General features: G+C 38.6%; 1 protein-coding gene and 1 long non-coding RNA gene across 2 annotated transcripts in view; one reads left to right on the top strand and one right to left on the bottom strand.

The window, feature by feature from the left end:
* Positions 1-23087, bottom strand: part of si:ch211-186j3.6 (neural-cadherin) — a 357101-nt gene that overhangs the window by 102956 nt on the left and 231058 nt on the right. Inside the window, 1 exon segment of the mRNA XM_063881691.1 lies at positions 8453-8730. Coding sequence (XP_063737761.1) covers positions 8453-8730 — 278 coding nt within the window.
* On the top strand, positions 8474-9269 carry LOC134863288 (uncharacterized). Its single transcript, XR_010165642.1, has 2 exons — positions 8474-8762; positions 8862-9269. It is a non-coding gene; the product is annotated as an uncharacterized LOC134863288 (long non-coding RNA).

Here is a 23087-nt window from a genome sequence, read left to right as displayed (position 1 = left end):
TACCAAACTAACAGGTTGAAGTGCCAAGATTTTTTGTGTGCAGCTAGATGGCTAATTAGCACTCAGCTGTAAGCTCATATTATGTTAGGTCCAGACAGAGCTACAATACTGGTTCATATGTTGTTTTTACAGAGATTCATAACAACATTTGTGATCAGACTTTTCCTGAAGATTTTTTAAATTTTTTAAATTATTTTTAGTAAAATGTCTTGACTGATTGTTGGAAAGATTTCATTGGAATTTAGTACATATTTCCATGCTCCTCAGAGGATGAACATAAAAGGCTTTGATGTCACTTTTGACTTTTCATCCAGTGGCACCAGCAGCTCAAAGTTTTTAGAGTTGATTTAAAGTATTGGGCTGCATCATGGACTAGTTAGACATGTATCTCTAGACATACATGGTCCCCGGACCCTGTACCCTGAAGTCTGATTTCCTGACAATTACTCTAGTGTCATCCTGAGGTTAGCCCTACCTAACCCTAACCTTTCAGGTCAATTTGCTTTTGTCCAGTACTGCTTCTTTATAACCAAGTTTGAATGGTAAATAAAATAGTTTTCTCACCATCTATAACTGGAGTTTGTGTTTGCTGCTATCCTGTGACTGGCTGTCAAAATGAATGTATCTTACCTAAACTTATCAACCTTGTATGTTGAAATGAGTGTAAATTGGGTTGTTTAGTTACTTACCACATAAATAATAGTGCTGTGTGAAACCAATGACCAGAGGCTGCACTACTATATAAAACTAAAAAGTATTGACTTTTGTTAAACAGAAAACTAAAGTGGGCTCTAAAGTCCATCATACAGTCAATTCTGCTCAGAAAAACACACTAGACCGTGATAACAGCTTTGGACTACACATAGGTGTTTTATTTAATTGCTTGCAAAGAGACCTTCACTTATACATTAAAGATCCGAGCCAGAGGATGTCTGACGCACGGATCATCAGAGTTAAACTGGGTCTCTGTGTCTCTCCTACCACTAGAAGCACCGAAGAGCTTATTTCATCATCATGTTTGTAGTTAAATGATTTGCTGAAAGGCTCTCAGCCCACTTTTGGCCTTGTTTACAGAGTGATTTATGCTAATGAAGACTTCAGTTCACATTTGCTGGGAATCCGAAACAAGAAGTGACAGGATGTGACAGCTAACATGCTCGATTTTTCATCCTGTAGGAGGTTGTGAAAGGATTGTTCTATTTATAATGCCAGGAAACAGAAGCAAACAAGAGCTGTGTTTAGAGTTAGAGTACGCCAAGAATATTCGGAAAAATCTCATTTTTCATCTGGAAGTTGGAGCAAATATCAGCACAAGGGCCAGCAGTCAAACCCTCTCAGGAGCTGCAGCAGTGATCTCTGCATCTACAGAGGCCGTTTGCACTAAATACTATGAAACCAAATCGCAAGAAATCTGAGCATTGTCTCATGGCAGGTAATTTGACATTCAACCATATGATGAACACACCAACAGTGGGGGAAATGTACCACAGGAACAGCTGGATGTAGAAGATATGAAAAACAAAAAGTGGAAAGGCCAGTGTGGGAAAGTAGTTTTATATTCCATTTTCAATTCAGCTGACCTTTACTCATTGGCGTAAAGTAACTAAATACATTTACTCAAGTACTATACTTGTATTTATTTAGGGACTTTTATTATTACTTTGTACCTCCACCCCATTACAATTCAGAGGTAAATTAAATACTTTTACTCCACTACATGTATTTAATATTTGTATTCACTTGATTAATGATGTGAAATATGATCGAATCTTAAATCCGACTTTAGACACCAGGAATAAAAGTCCACACCCTGCAGTTTACAAAGCCATTAACACTAGCTGCACCTTTATCAGCTTTGATGACACTTATATTCAAGTATATGCAATAATTACAATCAAAACAAATAATATACAGTATGTTATTCTGAACTGCATAATGAGTACTTTAGGTATATTTCAATGCCAATACTTGTATTTCTTCAGAGTCAATCCTAAGATGATGAAAGAGGTTACAATAAGAAAAATACGACGCATGTCTAACCAACTCAAAATCCTTTGCTTACACTTGTACTCATTGAACAAATTGTCATCTTTCTTGAGTCCTTTAACCAACAGTGTATATGAATTTTCGTGGGCATGTTATTTACGGTTTATCTTAATCCTTGTTGAGAGATGTCCCCAATGAATTTAACCCATCCTAACTATAACTGAACAGAAGGTATGTCAAATTTCATGCACAAAGAAATTGGATTTAAAACTTTTCTTTCCTTTTTTTGCAATGTACATCTTGACTTCCTGATGTCATCCCTGTATCAATGTCAGCGGCTTTCTCTGTCAACATTTTACTTTTGCCAGGTCGTAAATCTGCAAACAAAAATCTTGGTCCACATTCACATACAGTAATTCCCATCTGCTATTCATTCAAAAGCCTGCATCATTTTTCATTTAGATGTTTCTCAGGGCATGCATGCAAATAAATATATGCCCAATACATTTATACTAAAGCATGAAGCCATTCAAGTGTTGAATTGTTGCTGCAGGCGAGGAATACTCATTCTGACTCGGGCATCAGGAGGTTGGAGCTAATAAGGGTATTTTTTCGGAGGAAATTGTCAGACAGTCTCCAGCTGTCCCAAAGTTGTTTTTCTTAAAGTCAATTTCTATGAATCTGATATTGTGCAGGCAGGATATTAAGGAAGTGTGTGATGGGAAATTATGTGAATAGTAACATTCAATAGTAAATCTTCTATGTATACTCTGCAGTTTTAAACCATGATGCCTGTTGACGCCTAGGTTACACATTGGAGACTCTTTAGCCTTAAATGAATCAGCTGAAAACGATCCTAAAAAGAGATGACATGTTTTCAGCATACATCCCTTTTAAGAGATGAAACCTTTTGTTTTGTGGTTACATTCTGAAGCCAGTACATTTTTACACTTTGCTATCTCAGAAGAGTAGGGAAAACTCTCAGAACATGACTTCTAAGAGCTACTCTGTCTCCTACAAATAGCTTAAAGGGATTCAGGAAACGTTTTGAGGCTGATCTCAAACAGATTTGTTGATGATGACCAAACTTAAACTAAAAGAAAAATACAATTTTCCAAACACACAAGATTATAAAAAGCATACATAGGGTTGACCATTACACGGCCAAACAAAGAGGACATTTTAACAATGGTAGCCGCATGGTGCTCTAACCCTAACCCTAATCCATTACAAAGCAGCCATGATTGAAAAGAGAAGCAGTTCATGTCAAGATCAATCTTGCCATCTGACCAAAATACACTGTATGATCAGAGCTGAGAGTCAGTCCACTATCTGGGCTGGTCTGCCGTTGGTTAGAAAAAAAACATTCCACTTGGAAAGGTCCTAAATGGAACTCTTTATTCAAATGGTGCTAAGCTGCAAAATCATTTAAAACTTAACCATGTTTTAGTTGCCACAAGCAGAAACAGCAGAAAAAACAATGTTGTGCTTCACATGAAGTCACAACATGTGGTTATTATTAACTTGTTAGAGGTTACAAAGCTTTAACAGCCGAAAAAGAATATCTGCACACTCTGGTTGGACACTCTTTGCTTCTGCTGCAAGTTTTTGGATAAACCAAACTCAAGTACTGTATAGGCCTACACATTTAAAAAAAAAAGAATATGAAAAACTCAACAGTATGCATTTTCCCGGTAAGTACAATAAGTAATAATCAGTATGAACAAATCATAAACATATTTATCCAAAGAAAATGCATACATGTTTGATTTAAATGCTGCAGTGAACAGTCACATCAGAAGACCTCACAGTCTTGTTGAGATTGTATTGGTTAATTTATCCAGGACATTTAACACCATCAAACTCATCTGATGGCAAGCGGGCGAGGGGGGGTAATATGGAATGAACATACAATATCAGACAAAAGTATTGAGACACCTACACATTACACCTACAGGAGATTTAATTACATCCAATTCCAAATTCTTAGGCATTTATTTAAGTTGGTCCCCCCTTTGCAGCCATAACAGCCTCCACTCTTCTGGGAAGGCTTTCTACAAGATGTTGGAGTGTGACTGAGGGAATTTTTGCCCATTCATCCAGAAGAGCATTTGTGAGGTCAGACATCGATGTTGGACGAGAGGGCCTTGCTTGCAAGCTCAATTCTAGTTCATTCCAAAGGTGTTCAACGGGGTTGAGGTCAGGGCTCTGTGCGGGCCGGTCAAGTTCTTCCTCACCCAAACTCATCGAACCATGCCTTGCTTTGTGCACTTGGGCACTGTCATGCTGGAACAGAAAAGGGCCTTCCCCAAAGTGTTTCCACAAAGTTGGAAGCACAGAATTGTTCAAAATGACTTGGTAAGATGAAGCATTTAGAATCCCCTTCACAGGAACTAAAGGGCCTAGGCCAACCCCAGAAAAACAACCCCATAGCATTATCCCTCCTCCACCAAACTCGTCCATCAGACTGCCAGGTAGAGAAGCGTGATTGGTCACTCCACTCAGCTTTACACCACTCCATCCGACACTTGGCATTGTGCTTGGTGATGTGAGGCTTGCATGCAGCTGCTCGGCCATGAAATCCCATGTCATGAAGTTTTGGTGTGGATATTAATGCTAGAGCTGGTTTGGAACTCTGCAGTTACTGAGTCAGCAGAGCATTGGACACTTGTACGCACTCTGCGCCTCAGCACTCAGCGACCCCGCTCTGTAACTTTACGTTGTCTGCCGCTTCGTGGCTGAGTTGCTGTGGTTCCTAAATTGTTCCACTTTGCAATAATACCATCTACAGTTGAACGTGGAATATCTAGGAGAGAATCAATTTCACCAACTGACTTGTTGTAACGGTGGCATCCTATTACAGTACCATGTTCAAATTCAACAAGCTCTGTAGAACGACCCATTCTTTCACAATCGTTGTACTGCATGGCCTGGTGCTTGATTGTATACCCCTGGGGCAAAGGGACTGAATGAAATACCTGAATTAAATTAATTAGAGGAGCATCCCAATACTTTTGTCTATTTAGTCTATATCAGCTGCTCAGCTGTGTGAATATTTTAAGTAAGGCTCGGCACATCCTTAGGGACCCTGCTCACCTCACTGCTTCCAAGCCAGATTGGCAAAAGAAGAAAAAAGTATGTATGAAGTCAGGTTTAGCAAGTCTTTTGATTCAACAGTATGATTGTTTGAAGAGGCCCTATTGTGCTTTTTGGGGTTTTCCCTACCTAGAGTGTGTTTGTACATTTCGGTGCATGTAAATGGTCTGCAAAGGTTAAAATCCTAAAGTTCTGAAATAAATAGCGTAATATGTCCTCTGTATTGATAGGGACAGTTAACTGTGTACTGCACTATGACCTCCCAAGTTTCCTCATTGGGATTATTAAAGTTCACTTTTAACATACTCTAAAATGCTTATGTTAAGCAGATACAACGTTTACCATGCCTGCAAAATTAGGTTAATGTTATTATGATTCATTTGCCAAATGACACAAATTAAATCTGAGGCTGATCGTAATGTCATTAGTTATTATTTTAGGTATTTTGTCATAAACCAAAGTTATCCAATTGGAAATGTTGAACTGATGATGGCGTTGAATAAATGTAAGATTTTTCAGTCTGGGCCAAATCGGCCAAAACCAAAATCAGACAAAGTTGCAATGTTTTCCCAAATCTCATTTTGATGATGCAAAAAACAGAAAACAATTGGCCCTGATTCTGATGAGGTGGTTCACACTTGACCAAATAATCAATGGTAAATTGAGTATTCATTTGTATAAACTGCATAAAACATGCTTTTTAAACATCCCTCGTTCCTCTTGAAGCTGACGCTGCCAACACTGCCAACTCGTATTTATTCAAACTTGAAATACTTTTAGTGATTCAGCTGTAGCAGTTTTTAACAACTGTATCAAGGTTCAAGAATTCCCTTCAGTATTGATAAAAATACTAATGCAAATTCCTTTTAATTCACCTCTAGAGTTGCAGCAAATGTATGACAAACAACACCAGCCTACTCTGCTCTTAATGAGCAAAATAAGTGTTCAAGGACCCGGGAGTTCAAATTAAGAGCTCGGCAGTTAAGGGATTATTAGAGCATTTGCTGCCAGGGTATTAAATTAAAGGTTACCTTTCGTGGCACTTGGAAGCTCGTGTGTTTTGATGTGTTCATTCCCTTCATGTTTTAATCACCGATATCATTTGAGAGAGAATTTGCCTCTAAAGTAAACACAGCAAGAACGCACTCGCACACAGTTACACACGAACACCACAGACATTTCAAATGAAGAAATCCTTTGTTAGACCCTCAGCAGGAACAATTAACAGATAGCAAAACTGAGCAGACATAAAACCAAATTAAATAATTAAAAAGCGTAAGCTAACATATTTAATACAGATTTTAAAAATAAAGACAAACAGCTACACATCCTTGGTTAAAATATTGTATCGGCATTCCAAAAGCTTGAGTTACCTATAAATGGTCATTTGAACAACATTTAGATTTCTTTCCTCTTTAAGGCAAATTGATGTCAGTTAAACCTGGATTTGTATGCTCCTCTCCGCCAAGTTGTTTTGTTGTCATTTTTACAGTTTTATTCGTGCAAAGAACCTGGTAACATTGACAACAATGGGAATCAAATAACACTGCAACATGAGACTGATCAACCTAATATCCTGTGTCCTATAAAAATAACGTGAGACAAACAAGCAAGAATAATCTGTAACAATCTCAAATGTACCGGAATGAGTCACTTGTTACGTTTTCATGCAGGTCTGTTCTGTTCCAACAGGGACCTCAAAACAGCCAACTCATGTTTCTCCTGGCAGATAATGGACAGAAACGTCCAGGCACTTTGTTGTGCTTGATGCTCTTAGCGTACAACGGGACAAAGGAAACTAAGTGCAATGGATGTTAAAATAAATATCAAGAACGGCAAGAAAGAAAATGTAGTGATGAATCTAAATAAATGTTTGCATTTTGTGTCATTTAACTGTAAACATTTGGTTTTATGCTAAACTTATTTTATTATTACAGATTTAAAAACTGTGCTAATTTCCAATATACACATATGTTTACAATTTATTTTACAATTTGTCAGCATTACTGACTCCTTCAATTGTTTTTGTTCACTTCATTACCATGCTGTACTTATTTATTTGACCTATTTGAACGTTTACTCTCTTTTCTTCTTCCTTTTATCCGTACCTTGCTGCTGTGACACCTTTCACCGTTGAGGGACAAGTAAAGGATTTATGATATTCGGATTCTGATATTTTTAAGATGCCATAATGGTTGCTTACTGTCCCATATCATCAATTACAATACATTATTATTCATTGTAACAGAGTGCGTAGTATACAGGTAATGGTACAATGATTTTGGACAGCAGCAATAAACACATTTTCCCCTTTTAGTTGCACTGCATCTTTGAAGTCAATTAAAGGAATCTGGAACAACATAGACAATTCAAAAGTCTTCCTTAACTTAATGCAAACAGTTTTGGGGGATTTCTCGATTAAGGTATACACAGAAAACGAACTCAAGGTATCGTCAAACTGTGCCGAGTTTTTCAGAAGTGCGTCTTACTGGAGTCATCGGATTCATATCCTCATAATGAGGCTTCAACTTTGAGGCAGCAGGAGAAGCACAAAGGTTGTAATAATGTCTCAAACTGTGACCTGTATAGCAAGGCAACAGAGAACAAACACAAGGGAAGAAACTAAGGGAGGACACAGAAAGACCTTCCACCAACTCAAAAATAAAAACAACCTTTAAATGAGTTCCATACATGGCTTCAACAACACATTTATAGCCTTTCTAGTGTAGAATCATGTCCAAAATGACCCTTTGCTTTCTCTGTGAATTATCTTCCCATCTCACCATAACTCACTCTGCTGACCTCTTATACCTCAATCACATAGAGATATAAGCTAAAACCATTTCATTGACCCTTTAGGACACACATTATCATATGAGACACAATTTTATTTCTGTAAAAATAGATAAAGTCGAGGTTGGACTTATAAATGGATTCTAAGGTGTGTGTCTGTACACATATTCACGTTGGAACGAAACCCAATTTCAAGTAGAAATCCACCCACAGCGATACCATCACATTTACATGGAAACAGTTTCATAATGTTGCATCATTGAATTCATTTATTCATATATTTACTTTATAGCAAATTCTGCTTTAGTCATATCTAAGCTCCTGTGAATGACTTGTGAAATTAAACAGCATTGATGCCCTGGGTTGTTTTCTTTTTCTGCTGGGATAAAGTGAAAGGAGGATTAAAAAATAAACCAAACTTATTTGATCTGCGCTTCTTCTTAAAAGGCTCTGCTTCCTCCGGGCTTGCAGGTATCTACAGTTTGTAATTGGTTACTACCATTATGTAATTTATTGCATTTTATATATAAAAATGCTACTAATCCCTTCCTCTCGGGCTGAGTTTATTTCAACTCACCTGTATCCATGCTGAGTGTCCACACACATGCCGCCGTTGAAGCAAGGGTTTCTGGGATATGTGTTGCAGGGCTGATGGGATAGCTCTCTCCCTGAGCAGGAGCACACAGCGGTAGATTCCACCGTCACAGATACAAGACTCATGGTCCCACAATCCACCACTGTGGGCGTGTCCCGCACGTTCAGGACGTTGCTGCAGCCGCCGGCCCCGGCACACTCTGAGCTTGGACACTCATCCACCCGGATTTGGAACACGTTGACCTGCAGGAATGACTGGAGCTGGAGGGAGAAAGACAGAGAGAAATTAAGAGGTGGTTAGACCTGTCTATGTCAACGTTTAAAGAAAAACATGCGAATGAATCACATTACCAAGTAAAAGTTACCATGTTTTTCCACAACTTCTACCCTAGATCCAGCGTGGATTCTTGCCATGAATTGCAAGGAAGTGAAATGGCAAAGAATGGAGGAACTGGCACAAGCTACATGTGCTGTGTTGACTGGAGACCACTGGGCAACAATAAGAACCATCACTATCTTGTTGTAGCTGCAAAACCGATCCATGACAAATATTTGGTACTCGTTTGCTTTAGGTGTGATGAAAATGGAAAAAGCAATTTTGCTGAAGCATGCGCCAGTTTCTTGAAGTTGTACAGGAGTGGGAGGCAGTCAACATGGTCATCACTGTAGGAACAGACAGCAGCTCCCTGTGACACTGGCTTTGTCGATGCTTTAGCTAAGTGGTGGAAAATGTACCAACTTCATGCCAATATTTCAGAAATCATGATATAATGAAATACAAATCCCTCTGATTCCTCTTACCAGTGTGTCATGCATTTCTTTATTACAACACAATTTAGATCTACCCCAAAAAAAACACAATTTTAAAAGTCATTCTCCTGATTCAGTTGGACTGTACTGTTTAAGTCAACTAAGGGAGCCTGGTTGAACTAAGGCATTTAAAAATGTGTTCCTTAACAGACCATCAGTGTTTGGTGGTTTATCGATGACAAATGAAAATAACGTGTTTGGAACACGTTGACCGCAGGATTGAGTGTCGCACAATGGAGAAAGGCAGTGAAAAAGAAGAAGAGTATTGATTAAGGCTGTCTTTGTTAATGTAGCTCGCAATTAATCTGAAAACCGTAAGGCATTACAAGCTCAAAAACACCACCCAACTGCTAAATGGCCGTAAAATATATTTATTCAAATAGGTTAAAATAGGCATGATATTATAATCACACATTATATAATAAACAGATATGGGACAAAGGAAAAAAGATGGCATACATTATTGCAGTATTCAGTTACATATTTGTCAGGTAAAAGTCATTTTAAAATCTGAAACTCTTTGAAGTCTAGTTGCGATAGTAGCCGTAGGATCAAAAATCGAAATGCATCTTCGTAAATCAAAGAAAAAATAAATAAAGAACGGCTCTGTTTTAAATAACAGGGGAGTAAGGTCTACTGTACGGGAAGGTCTACTGTACGGGATCACTGAAAAGATTGAGTAATACACAATGTTGTATGGTATGTTTGTGCTATCTAGCTAGCAAAAAGTGAAGCGACACAATGTTAGAACTCAACAGGAACACAAAGGATGAAAGGGACCGCCTTCAGGGGACAAACCAAGTTTTTGGGAGTCACTAGTAAAACACAAGGAGAAACGTTATGAGGAGTTATATAGTTCCAACTACTGCAGACACTATAATTGTATATTTTTGTATGGGACCTGTACAGCTGATACCATGGGTAGTTGTGTGTATCTCTCTTTGTACAGGCTGTTAAACCTCTCTGTCAAAAGTGTGTAGACACAACAATCCCCCCCCCCCATTTTCCCTCCCACAAACACCATCTGTGTTCAATCAGTGGACACAAGCTAAAGCAGCGCCTGCTAAATGAATGAAGGAAGTGGTGGGCAGGGGCGTTATATAGTTAAATATTTAATTTCACTTTTGTTATTCACCATTTAAAATCCAATTTAAAACAACAAGTTACTTGGCATGACAACATAATACAAACACTACCTCAGTTTGTCTTACTTTATTGTTATTCAGAGCATGTGTTTTTTCTGTAACTCGCATGCACTTTCTGTACATGTTGCATCGACTTATTCCAATTTACATATTAAGTACTCACAATGCTATAGAGCAGCTGCGAGCATGACATGAGCCTTTTTGGGGATTTTGGGAAATTATTATTTAATGTATAAACCAAAACTTTCTAGTAATAAGACATCTAAATATATACTTCAGATTTAGGTGCAATATGGATGCAGCAGACATGTTCACATCATATAGAAGTCAATGTATTGAAATGCTAACATTGTATGATCAAAAATCCAACAAATTTTGTGTGTGTTTAGCAGCAAATTTAAGGTTCCCATATATAAATATAGAATATAAATCACATTTAAACTTATGAGCGATGTTGAGCTAATTTTCCACAGCAGCTGGATATCCTCACTAGAAAAATGAACTGACTAATCCATCTTTAACATGACAGTGATCTTCATGAGTACACTGTTGCACCTTTTGTGGTATGCTGCAGTTTCCTGTAATTTTATGAGTCTTTACATTTTAAATGTCTTCATGAATACTTAGTTATTTAAACATGTAAACCCTATCCCAGTACAAAACCTAATCAGGGTTCTTAACGAAATCCTTGACAGTGATAATGGTTAAACCAAAACATATGAATAGTTAATCCATTGCTGTTACCGAGTATATTTGCAAATCTAATTTCAGTTGTTCCTTTAACAATTTCATTTTTCCAACTCTTTTTTATGCTATATCCAAATATATCTGTTGTTCAAATTATAAGCCGGCAGCCATTGAATTAATTACAGTACTCTTACCTCCCCTCTCCATCCGTACACCACATTCTCACACATTGGCCTGAATTAATAACACTTGTCACTTCCTTTGTAGGTTACGGCTCAACAGAGTAATCCTGAGCAATCTTCGCCATCTGGTCCTTGGAAAATAGCTCTAGCAAGTCATCTAAGGAGCAGTGTACAAAATAACTTGTCTCAATATAAGCTATAGCCAGCCTCAAAATCGAGCAACATAGATGATCAGCTACCAACACTTTGCAATAAGTGGCATCAAAAAATGCAGACTCCCAATTATAAACCTAACTAATAAGAGGGAGTACTATCTAAATAACTTTCCTAGTCATTTTGCAGATACTTCTGGCGGGTACTTATTCAATGGAACCCAGTGGTACTTGAAAAAGACCATGGACTTGATACCGAGAAAATTAACCCGAGCCACTTTATTTCTCTGTCACACTAACCCTAACCCTAACCAAACACCCCACAACAGACCCTGGTAGAACCTGCTGCTCTGGAAAACACCAGTCACACCAAACATTTAGCACTACCTATTACTAAAGAATAGCCCGCATTCAAAGTGCAACTTTCCTTTCTCTGGCCAAATACTCAAAATTAACCTTCTATTATAAAACATAACCCACATTGGATTATTTAAAGCACTCTCCAAATAACTATGTCCTACCAAAAGTAGCACCGAAAACTCATACTACCAAAATGTGGCTTTGACGACGTCAACCCAAACCAGGTGTCAGCCATCTTCACTGATTTGGGGGGAGTTGATCATCAGGAAACTGAGGCTGAGGCCATCACAGAAACTGTTCCAACATGTACATTTAACACCATCGCTCAATGATCCATAATATCAGCCATTGACTGTAATATTGCCTAGCTAATTTAGTTTACACAGGCCAATAAACACATGGGTGTATGCACCAACAAACAGGAAAACAACAGCATGTTGAGGTGCAAAAGTGCAGATTCAACGGGAAAATGTATTACAGAACAATAGGCAGCTTAAGTCTGAGAACTGGAGCTATTTTCTGCTCCACTTCCTGATAAAAGTGGGCTAAATGGTGATGAGGCAGAAAGCAAACTATGATTCTTGAGGTTGAGCAGTTTGATAAAGCACTGGAAGGGTAAATGAAAATTAAACATGCAGTACATTTTTTTTCTCCGTATGTACCGTCCTTGGCTTGTTAGAGTGTCACAGGTCAAGGATATTTCATACATGTACTCATGTAGAGTATGCATGCACAAGGGCATAGACAATCACACTCTCACACCCAAATACACACAGAGGCACTCAATTTGAATGGCGTTGAACCGAAAGAGGGTCATTCCATGCTCAATGTTCTGGACTGATTGAACCTCATTCAGATTAGATTGCACTAACTAACCATGCACTTCACTTCTATTCCACATATTCCACCAAATGGGCTGATCTCCCATGGCTGTAACCTTCATTGGTGTGTTTTATGGATCATTGTGAATGCTTAATTGCTCAGATATCTGTATATATGTATATTCACCGGATCATTGCTTAACTCCGGTCATTTGTCATTTCTCTTAATACTGTTGATACATTCATTCTCATTTTAGTTTTTACTTTACTTTTATTCCCATGTATATTCCATGTGTAATATCTGTGTTTTTTCTTAATTTGTTGCTGCAATGACATCTGAATTTCCCTACGGGGATGAATAAAGGTCCTATCTATCTTATCTTATCTTATCTGTCTCATACAAGTCAAGCACATTTGCCGACATAAGTAGTGGACGTGTTTTTACATTCAGAAATGTAATTGAATCTTCGTAGATCATTACTGTAGAATGTCAAATCGAAGTCTTCATTGGTTTCACTTGGCTATTATGCCTCTGAAAGTACGTACAGCCTTGGGGAGATTCAATAAAACACGGACAGCGATGTGTCCGATTGAAATGATTGGATGGGTCCTATGGTTTATCATAAAGTGTGTCTATAAATACTATCTTCTGGATTCTTCGTGTTGGGTCTTACCTGACAGTTGATTCGTCCAACAAAAAGATGTGGAGATGGTTGTAAGTGCCTGATTTGTATCTCCTTTTAGACATGTGGCAGTGAAATGATCCAGGCAGCACCCGGAGGAACTAAATGTGAAAATGTAAATGTGCAAAAATGTTAGACGAGACATTAAAGAAATCTATTATGCTTTTCCGGTTATAACCCGTCCTTTCGTGTTATGTAGCTTTTTCTGCATGTACACGGTCTGCAAAGTCACAAACCCTCAAAGTTCACCCTGTAGTGAGTAAAACTCTAAAGCAGAAAAGACGTGTCTATGCTGCCCTTCAACGCCTCGTTGTAGATTTTTTTCTTCCGGGGGCTGTTGACATCACTAAATCTGGAGACCAATGGGCAAGTTGGTACGCCCATAGCTATAGAACAAAGGGCACACCCTCTGCCAACCGACCATTTACTGTTGGAAGGCTGAAATATCACTCTCTGTCCTAACTGAGCTCCGACAAGGCATTAGGACAGAGAGTGAATAGAGATACTATACAGAGATGCTGTATGAGAAAAACCAATGTGATTTTGGAACATTGAACAATGTAAATCTATTCTAGTACACCTCAACAATGGAATTATGATCAGTAAAAACTGCCACAATAAGGGACCTTAGTCAATTTCCCTGCCAGCTCCCTAGTGCAAATTATGTGCAAAAAATGTGCAAAAAGAGCCACAACTTTTATTTATTCAACTAAATCAATATTAATAGATATAGTCAAGACGTAAAAAAAAAAATCAGTGTCATGGTCTGTTTATTTTTAAGTTTTTTTATGTATTACCTCTTTATGTCTTGTCAAGTTTTACTTCCTGTCTTCCCTCATGTGTCAGATTGTCTGATTCTGTACACATGTTGCCCCTATGTTACCCTCCCCTCCCCAGTTGTGTCTTGTCTTGTGATTGCCCCTTTGTATTTAATCTTGTGCTCCTGGTCTGTTTATTTTTCCTGTGGTTTGGTTCTTGATCCCATGTTTTGGATGTCCCTGTTCTGCCCTCCTATGTTTCCTGTGTGTTCCCGGGTTGTTCTAGTTTTGTTTGCTAATTTTAGTTTAACCTTGCTTCCCCTGCAGTTTGTGTAAGTACATCTTTTCATTTTTGCTCCTGTAATTATATCTGCTTCCCGGTTTTTGTACTGCATTTGGGTCTGCATTTTTCCCAAAACATGACAGGCAGGAAGCTGGAGAGCAAAGATGATTTCTTTTTAAGTATTTCCGTGAGTTATCAAATTACAACGTTTTTGGTCATAGACTTTGAATCTTATGGTGAAACAACTTTGCAGAAACACAAGCACACTTCAAGAACACAATACAATCTACTATAAACCTTTACATTGATTTTTAAAGATTAAGCATGATTATTCATTTGTGTGAATTCATAGCAAACTATTTTCAAGACAATTCTATGCGGCTGGGGAAGAACCGGAAGAAAACATCTGAGGGTGAATAGTCTAACTGGAGAGACAAGACATTTATGTTCCATCGTACACATTCAAGGTTCAGCCAGAGAGTTTGCAGTTTATTCGGAGGGTTTTAAAAGCATAAAATACAGAATAATGTAAGCCTTACCCTTTAGATATATGTTACAATTTCATAACATATCAAAAAACTCTGATTACAATAGTTATACTTAAAATGTAGTTTAAACAATAAGAGGTCATGTGATGTGTACTGTGTACCATTTGACATTATAATGCAACAAGTGGAGAAAGGTTTGTTTTTATACAAATCCTGAATATTTAGCTGTATTGGAATCTATTGTAATGTATCTTTTTAAGCTGACTGTGACTGAATGAAGTGCACTATGCATTTTTATATTATACAACATACATGCATTATGAATTGATGGACAGACGTAAATAAGAGATGGAGTCCGGTCAACGGGGTCTCTCCTTAATGTAAGTCTGTGCTGGTTCCTTCCCAGCACAGGATAATGGATCCTTCAATTCCTAGACATTAAAAGACATGTAACATGCAGTTGGAAAAGGGTGGATGGGGGCGGAGAAGGGAGTCAAACAGTAGGGAGATGGCCCCGGCCGTGGCGCAACTGGCTGGGGCACCTGCACGGTACGCTGGCGACCCGGGTTCGATTCCCGACCCGTGGTCCTTTCCGGATCTCACCCCGACTCTCTCTCCCGCTTTCCTGTCACTCCCCACTGTCCTATCCGATGAAAGGCAAAAAGCCCCCAAAAATATCTTTAAAAAACAGTAGGGAGACACCTGGGAATGACGGGATAGTGAAGGAGTCATGCTGCGTGTCAGGTCGTTCAACAGAAGCAAGGAGACAGCTGAGATATTCACCAGGAAATAAGTTATTTTTGCCAGACACACCTAGTCTTGTAAAAAATTAGTGATTCTGTTCAAGGACTCCCAAAAGAGTGCTGAATTTGTCTTAGGTTGACATGCCAATAAGACATTTTCAATAATTTATAAGAATCATTGTTTTTCTTCAATAATTTGTCCTCTTTTCGGGCGGGGATGAACTGTGCATTGTGTCATGTTATACTCAAGAAAATGTTCCATCTTTTTTTTAACCCCCAAAGCTTAGATGAAAATGAATCAGCATGCCCTGTCGTATGTATATATTCTGCCTAACGGAATCTACAGACGCATAAGTAGGGTCTTTCAAAGGCTGAACCCTGTATAGCGAGTAACAAAGGACCAGAGGGTTGTATTGTTCCAACGCACTAAGAAGCCTCAACAATCCTCTCCACTGCCCTCAGGACTGGATTAATAATACAAGACTAACTTTGGTAGAAGAGCGTCAAACCAATGATTATTAAAAAGTAGGGAAAACCAATGTAGCGTCATTAAAAGTCAAGCAGAGAGAGCTGGACTGAACACACTGAGGGATAACTTTCATTGAGGAAAAAAGACGGAGAGAATAAAGATTTTTTTTCTGAGGCATTACTGGAGAATATGAATAATAGGCATCACTTCATCTCCTGCATCCCCCCCCCCCTCATTTCACCCCTTCCTTACCAGCTCCCCTCCCCTTTTGCTCTATCTCACCGCTTCTCATTCATCCTCTCCATCGCCACGCTTCACATCTCATTCTGATCAATGTCTTCTCCGGAGAACCTGACTGAATTCAGATGAAACGCTCGGCGCTCTCCTCACAAATCACACCTGAGAACCTGAGCTGCTGCAAGCACATCTTCTCTTCCTCTCTGCTTCCTCTGTCGCCATGCTTTTTGAATCCTAAGAACTTATTGGTATGCTTCTACACTTTTTCCGTAAACATCTCTTATATTTCACCTCATATCTTTTTGGGGAATAGTCAAAGAAACAAGGGTACGCAGTATTAAGATAAGTGAGGCAAAGTGTTGAGTGTGGATTGACCTGAACTGACCACCATGGACTGGATACATCCAATAACACACACACACACACACACACACACACACACACACACACACACACACACACACACACATATATGCAGACTGGCTCATTTCCTCTGAGAACATCGGGTTAGCTCTTTCTCTTTCTCTCCCCCGGCTGGTGAAATGCATGCAATTCAACTTTCTATGGTTCAAGCGTCCACACACACACACACACACACACACACACACACACACACACACACACACACACACACACACACACACACACACACACACACACACACACACACACACACACACACACACACACACACACACGAAAACACTGCACGTACTCCCATTCCGACTTTTGAAACGTGAAATGAGGTCCGACTGAGGCCAGCGGCCAGGCAGCTTCAGTGTGATGAAGTGAAACGTTTGTTTTCCACTAACTCTCCTCTAGGTAATGATCATGTGCTTTTTTTCAATTTTGCCCGGACGTCCCTCTCGGGTGGCCTTGAATGAAATGTATTAGTGCATTTTAAGACTGACTAAGATCTATGTAACGTTATACACCTTTCTCGTTTTAAACTGCAGAGTTCAACTGGAGTTTTTTTTTTTTTTTCTGCCACTGCCACAGCCAGAGTATAACAGGGATAATCCACACTGAGCAAGAGTCAAATTGGGTTGGATTTAAATGTTCTACACTCATGGAATATGAATCAAGTAAAAATAACGTTGCATTTCTTTGCTGGGTTGGGCCAGAAAAAAACTGTGTAAGACAACAGCCAAAATCAGGTCCCATTTCCCTGTTTCCCAAATCACAGAAAATGGTTTGTTTGTGGTTGACACTCATTTTTGGATAGAAGTATGTGTATTACTGACAATAAAAAGAAGTAAAAAATGTTCGCCATGAGTGTCATGTTCAGACAAACTGTCCAAGTTTTTTTGGCAAAATGAGTTTGTCTTTTGGATAAATAATGTGGCAGCTATTGATTAAGGCATACTTCCATTTCAAACCTTTTAAGGCTTAGCCTAAGGTTTTTTAGACAAGGTAGCAGTGGTATTCTCTCCTTATCTCTGAATTTATATTTCAAACATTTTTTTCTCATATACTACCTCTGTAAGAGAAGAAAACAGGCCCGGACTGGCCATCGGGAGCACCGAGAGGTTTCCCGGTGGACTGGTCTGTTAAGTGGCCTGCTGGCCTGAGGATCTTTTTTTATTTTTAGGTATTGTGAACGCAACACTGCGCAAATATGGGTCTGCCTCACACAGGGTGACTGGCTGTCTACATGATGTGGCCTGCCGACATGGCCACTTTCATACTGATCATAATTAAAGCCCTCGATGGGTCTCTGAGTGTCATTAAAGCTTGGCAGGGTATTTGTGGCGTGAGTCAGTGAGTGTGCGAACGAGCGAGCAAGAGAGAGAGACTGCGTGTACCGGTACTGGGGATTGTTGCTGTTAGCATCTGGTGCTAACTCCACGAATGGATATAAGGAGCTGTTTGTGCAATAAGGTGGAGCCTGTCAGTGAGACTGAGAGGCTGATAACTACAGCTAAGTGAAGTAGGCTAAAGGACTCTCTGAGTGTAGATGGTTTAGATGGTTAACTTTAGTCTAAGTTATCTCAGTGGCTGTCAAACAGTTTGGTCACAATTTATGTAAACACGTGTTTCCAACACACACCTTTATAATATTATTATAGAAATAGTAATAATATTATAGTTATAAAAATAACAGAGTAAATTAAAACAAGTATGAGATCATTCCAATGTATACTATAGCACAGTAAAACTAAAATACAGTTTGAAAGGGGACTGATTACTTAAATATGCATGAATAAAAAGAAAACATTTTAACTAGGTGAAATAAGATAAGAGAAACTTAAAAAACTTGTTGAGAGCTAAAGAGCTACAACTACCGTAGTCTTTACTGCTGCGTGAGAGGAGCAGGGGGTGAGGAGGGAGACAGGAGAGGCTGATTCAGGAGCCCAGACACACTCGAACAAAAACATTTAAAATAAATACATTTAAAAGTGTTGCTATATTGGATATGCTATGCTATTGGTCCTGGCCATGTTCTTTCATATTGTCTGATTATATAAATGTATACAGTTCTGTCTCATACGGGTGTTTCCATACATCTAATTTGTTTAATTTGCACCAGATTGACGCATTTAACTCCAAAATTGAAAATAAATATTCCGGGGGGAGCATGCCCCCAAACCCCCTACATAACTTGAGGTCCACCCCCACTTAAAATATGTACACATCGATAAGTCACCAAATACAATAGCACACGTTTTTAAATAGCAAACTATGTCCATTTGTTTCTATTGGGGTAGTAAAACCAGCAGCAGAGAGGAGCTGGCACGTACAGGGCCAACAATCCACAGTACGACATGTTATTGATGTCGGGGAGATTCAAACTATAGGGCTACTATGGGCAGCAATGCTGTAAATATTGGCGATACAACCAGCAAAATGTCCCCAAAAAAACTGGTAGTGGCTTGGCTGGGTGTTTATTTCCCGGTATGACTTATTGTCCCAATCTGGCCCTGGAAGAAGACATGCTACCTTTCTCCAAAATGGGACAACTGAATGCTGTAAACTAAAAAAGTTGTGATTTTGAACCAATTTAATGCTATGAAATTATCCAACTTTTTATTAGTTTTTTTTGTTGGCATGGTCATTAACACATTCATAAAAATAATTTGGTTTGATTCAAGCAATCACCACAGGACTTAATTATCCACTAATTCCCCATTTTTTTATGTTGAAAGAAATATTAAAAATATATGACTGTACCTATGCCAAGGTCATGATTTATTGCATTCAGTTTTTACATTTGGTTTTCCTTCCATGTGTCTGTCTGTGTCCCTGCTGGATATAAAACAAATACTGGCACAACATGGTGTCATGTTTTAGCAAAATATTCAAATATGTCTAAATGATTTTATGTATGTTGTGTCTTTGTTAGTAAAGTTTTGTTACTAAAGTTGCAAAATGTTACACAATGAAAAACAGACAAAGTATTCAGTGAAATAGTTCTCTGGCAGTCCATGTGATTTAATCTCTTGATTCATTTAAAATGTGTATAAATAGATTGGAGATGAGACAATGGTATGTCTCTTTCTGGCATGAGCTGGTGCATTAAATACACAAAGACAAAAGATACCACAAAGTCACAGCCTCTAAGATTACATTTCTGTTGTTTGAGTCTGCGCTCAACCAAATGATAATGAGCTTAAAGTGTCAACTCAGAGCTTTAATTGGATAGTTTATACATACACAAACACAGCCCAACAATTTAAAGTGTCAACAAATAGTTGGGCAAGTTCCACAAAGTCATAGTATTCAATATTTGGTTTAGGCTACTTAAATTGGACTCTGACAGTTACAAAGAACAGAGATCAGCATGAACTTATTTGATTGTTACTTGTTTCCGGGCTTTTTGTTTTGTCGTTAAGGAGTGAAAAGAAAACACTTAATACCACTCTTACATCCTAAAACCATTTTAGTTTCAATGTCTGTGTCTAGGACTTTGTGCTGCTACTTTGCCTCAAAATCAGAGGACAATGTCAAATAAAAACAAGATCTACTATACATTGTAGGTAGTAGTTTGATCACACACCTACGTTTGCACACCCACTTTACAGGTATTATTGAATTCACCTGTATACTGTTTACAGGAGATTAAGCTACCTCTTTTCCAACAAGGCTGTTCCAGGGCCTGTTTGGAGCAGATGCCCATTGCAATCCATTTTTGGGTTTCCACTGCAGTGGCGCAGACTCTCAGCCCTGAAGACTAGTTCCACTGGAGTTCTAACAATCTGTCCAGTCATCTCCAAGAGTAGCAACAGTTCATGGCAAAAAGTAAAAACTTTTCGCAGAAGCACTAGTGCTGAGATCCTGAAGTGGCTAGAATGTGTCCAACCACTTATAGCCACCACCAACCAGGCATATATGCGAAATATTATTTATCATTCACTATACGTTGAATGATCCCCCGTTTGATAATGTTGTGGTATTTTCTCCTTCAAAGCACTTATGGTGAATAATTAATATGCCATACTTCTGCCTTGTCTCCGACACTACAGAGTATTATATAAATTGTGATGCATTCTTTTATTAAACATAAACAAGCCATACAAGTACTATTTAGATTGGCTGTTAACCTTGTTATACATTAGCCAGAATGGCTTTTGTGGCATCATCCTTTGGTAAGCGGGAAACATCACATTATACACTATGTTTCCAAACATTGTCAATTAAAACCAAATAAAGTCAGCAAAAGTTGAATCACGGGGGGATACTAATAGCCACATCATGCTGGAGAAGTGCATATAGTTTGAGAACTTATCCTAGCAATTCAATCTAGTTTAGTAGATTTAATAGCAACATGAGCCGAGCTCCAACATAGGCCGTCATGATGTTGCTCCTCTCGGGGGGCTCTGGTCGGTCGGAAGGCTCACTGGCTCTGAGGTGTTTTGCAACTCAAACTAACAGGGGACAAAACTAACCCCAGCACAAAACGGACCTCATTTAAGTGGAAAAGGGGTAATATACTGTAGAAGGGAGAAAGGCTCTTCCAAATCTTTATTCAGACTCAGTGCTGGCATTTTTAAAAACAAACACAGGAGTTGACATTGCACCAGTTTTGGATCTGCTTCAGGTTTAAAGTGCTTCACAAACTCTGTTTTCCACTATTCTAACATGTTTACTTCTGCCAAGGGCCAAGTAATCTGAGTAGACTTTGTGATGTGTTTTCTGTTCAAAACTGTCAAACACAGTGAAGACTGCTTCACGTCATCCTCAGTTAGGCTTTAGTTGCCAAATGTAACTTGCAACTGTCAGATAATAAACAGCAGTCGGTTAAGCATATTATTTAAGGCTATTACCATAAAAGCTCAGAGTCTCCCAGGATTTGGTGCTGTGAAGCAGTTCTTCCTACGGTTTTTTGAGGTGTGCATCTATCACACATCATTGAGCTAGTTTTACATCATCACAAGCTTTATTTCTATAGTTGACATTTCTCATGCTGAATGCTTTGAAAGATAACCCAAAGTGGTCAGTGTTAACCTTTTATACTTTCTAGAAAAATTCAAATGCAATAAGCCGTTTTCACAGCCAACAATAGTCACAGGTGTTAACATTCACAATGACTCTGTTTTATTTATTTGTTGCACAAAGCAAATACTGTGAGTCAACGTAAAATACTGACATGTGAAAATGTCCTTTATGTGAGAGGATTGATAGAATATTGGCCTCAAAAATGTTTGTTTCATGGTTTATGTTTGTTAATACTCTGAGTTTGTGGTGTTCCTGTGTTTTTAGTCAGGCACAATAAAAAGCGTGTGCATCCATATCCAGCAGGCTCAATTACAGTTCTGTGATGTGGATGGTGACTCGTTTGACGGGCCGTAAAAGTTCTTATACTGGTGCTAAACCATCATACTATGGGGGTCACAGTCCCACCCTGTGTAATGGGGTCGCTCCAGATGAAAATTGCCAGGGCATTTTATAATGAAAATAACACTATACAGAGTTGCCAGTGGGAAAAATGCTCCCTCGTTCTGCAGAGGGAAGATTGTGTATGTCCTTGACACTAACAATACCGTATGTTCAAAATAAAAAATAAAAATGTACAGAACTCATACCGAACAGGGGCTATAAACCAGGGAATGAACTGAACCCTGATGTCAAACAGTAGTTTGTTGGACCCTGATACTTAAGATTTAATCATCAAAGCATATCGTATATGGGCTGTTGGAAATATAACATATCAATACAGTATAGATACAGGTTGAATAAAGGCAACAACACTTTAATGAAAAACAACAGCAGGAACAACAGCTTGAATGGAAGATTATAAACTATGTTTGATTTAAAATGCTAATAAACTCTATGTGTGTGTATTAATTTATTGTTTAACAAATAGTTTGGAGTTTCATGAATGAGCTTCAATTAGTTAGACTCCACTCAAGATGGCATCATAGCTGAAATACTGGATGGTCATAAGATATTGTTTTGGATATTGATATTGTTCGGGAAGAGCAAACCAACTACATCCAGCGCACAGAAACACTGGCTGGATCTGGATGTAAGTTTATTGAGAGTTTATTTTTGATATTGACTCAGAGCACACATTTTAGATAAAGACTCAACATTTAAAAAAACAAAAAACATATATATTGTTGAAGATGGCAAACATCGATCATGTAGCTTGAATAAAGTTGCATCACATTGTGACAGACGCATGGATTGCGATAGGCCTTTCAACTCATTCCTATTTGCTGTGTAACCGCTGGTCATTGGTCGAGAAGATTGCAGGTCACAAACAAATAAGACAATAAACTGGCCAACCCTCAGCCCCGGTACTCCCATGGCCAATCCACTCCTTTTGAGTACACTATCCCACCAAAGAAAGTTATCTC

This window comes from Eleginops maclovinus, chromosome 4, assembly GCF_036324505.1.
Source record: "Eleginops maclovinus isolate JMC-PN-2008 ecotype Puerto Natales chromosome 4, JC_Emac_rtc_rv5, whole genome shotgun sequence".
Lineage (NCBI taxonomy): Eukaryota > Metazoa > Chordata > Actinopteri > Perciformes > Eleginopidae > Eleginops > Eleginops maclovinus.
This window is presented reverse-complemented; position numbering and strand designations above follow the sequence as displayed.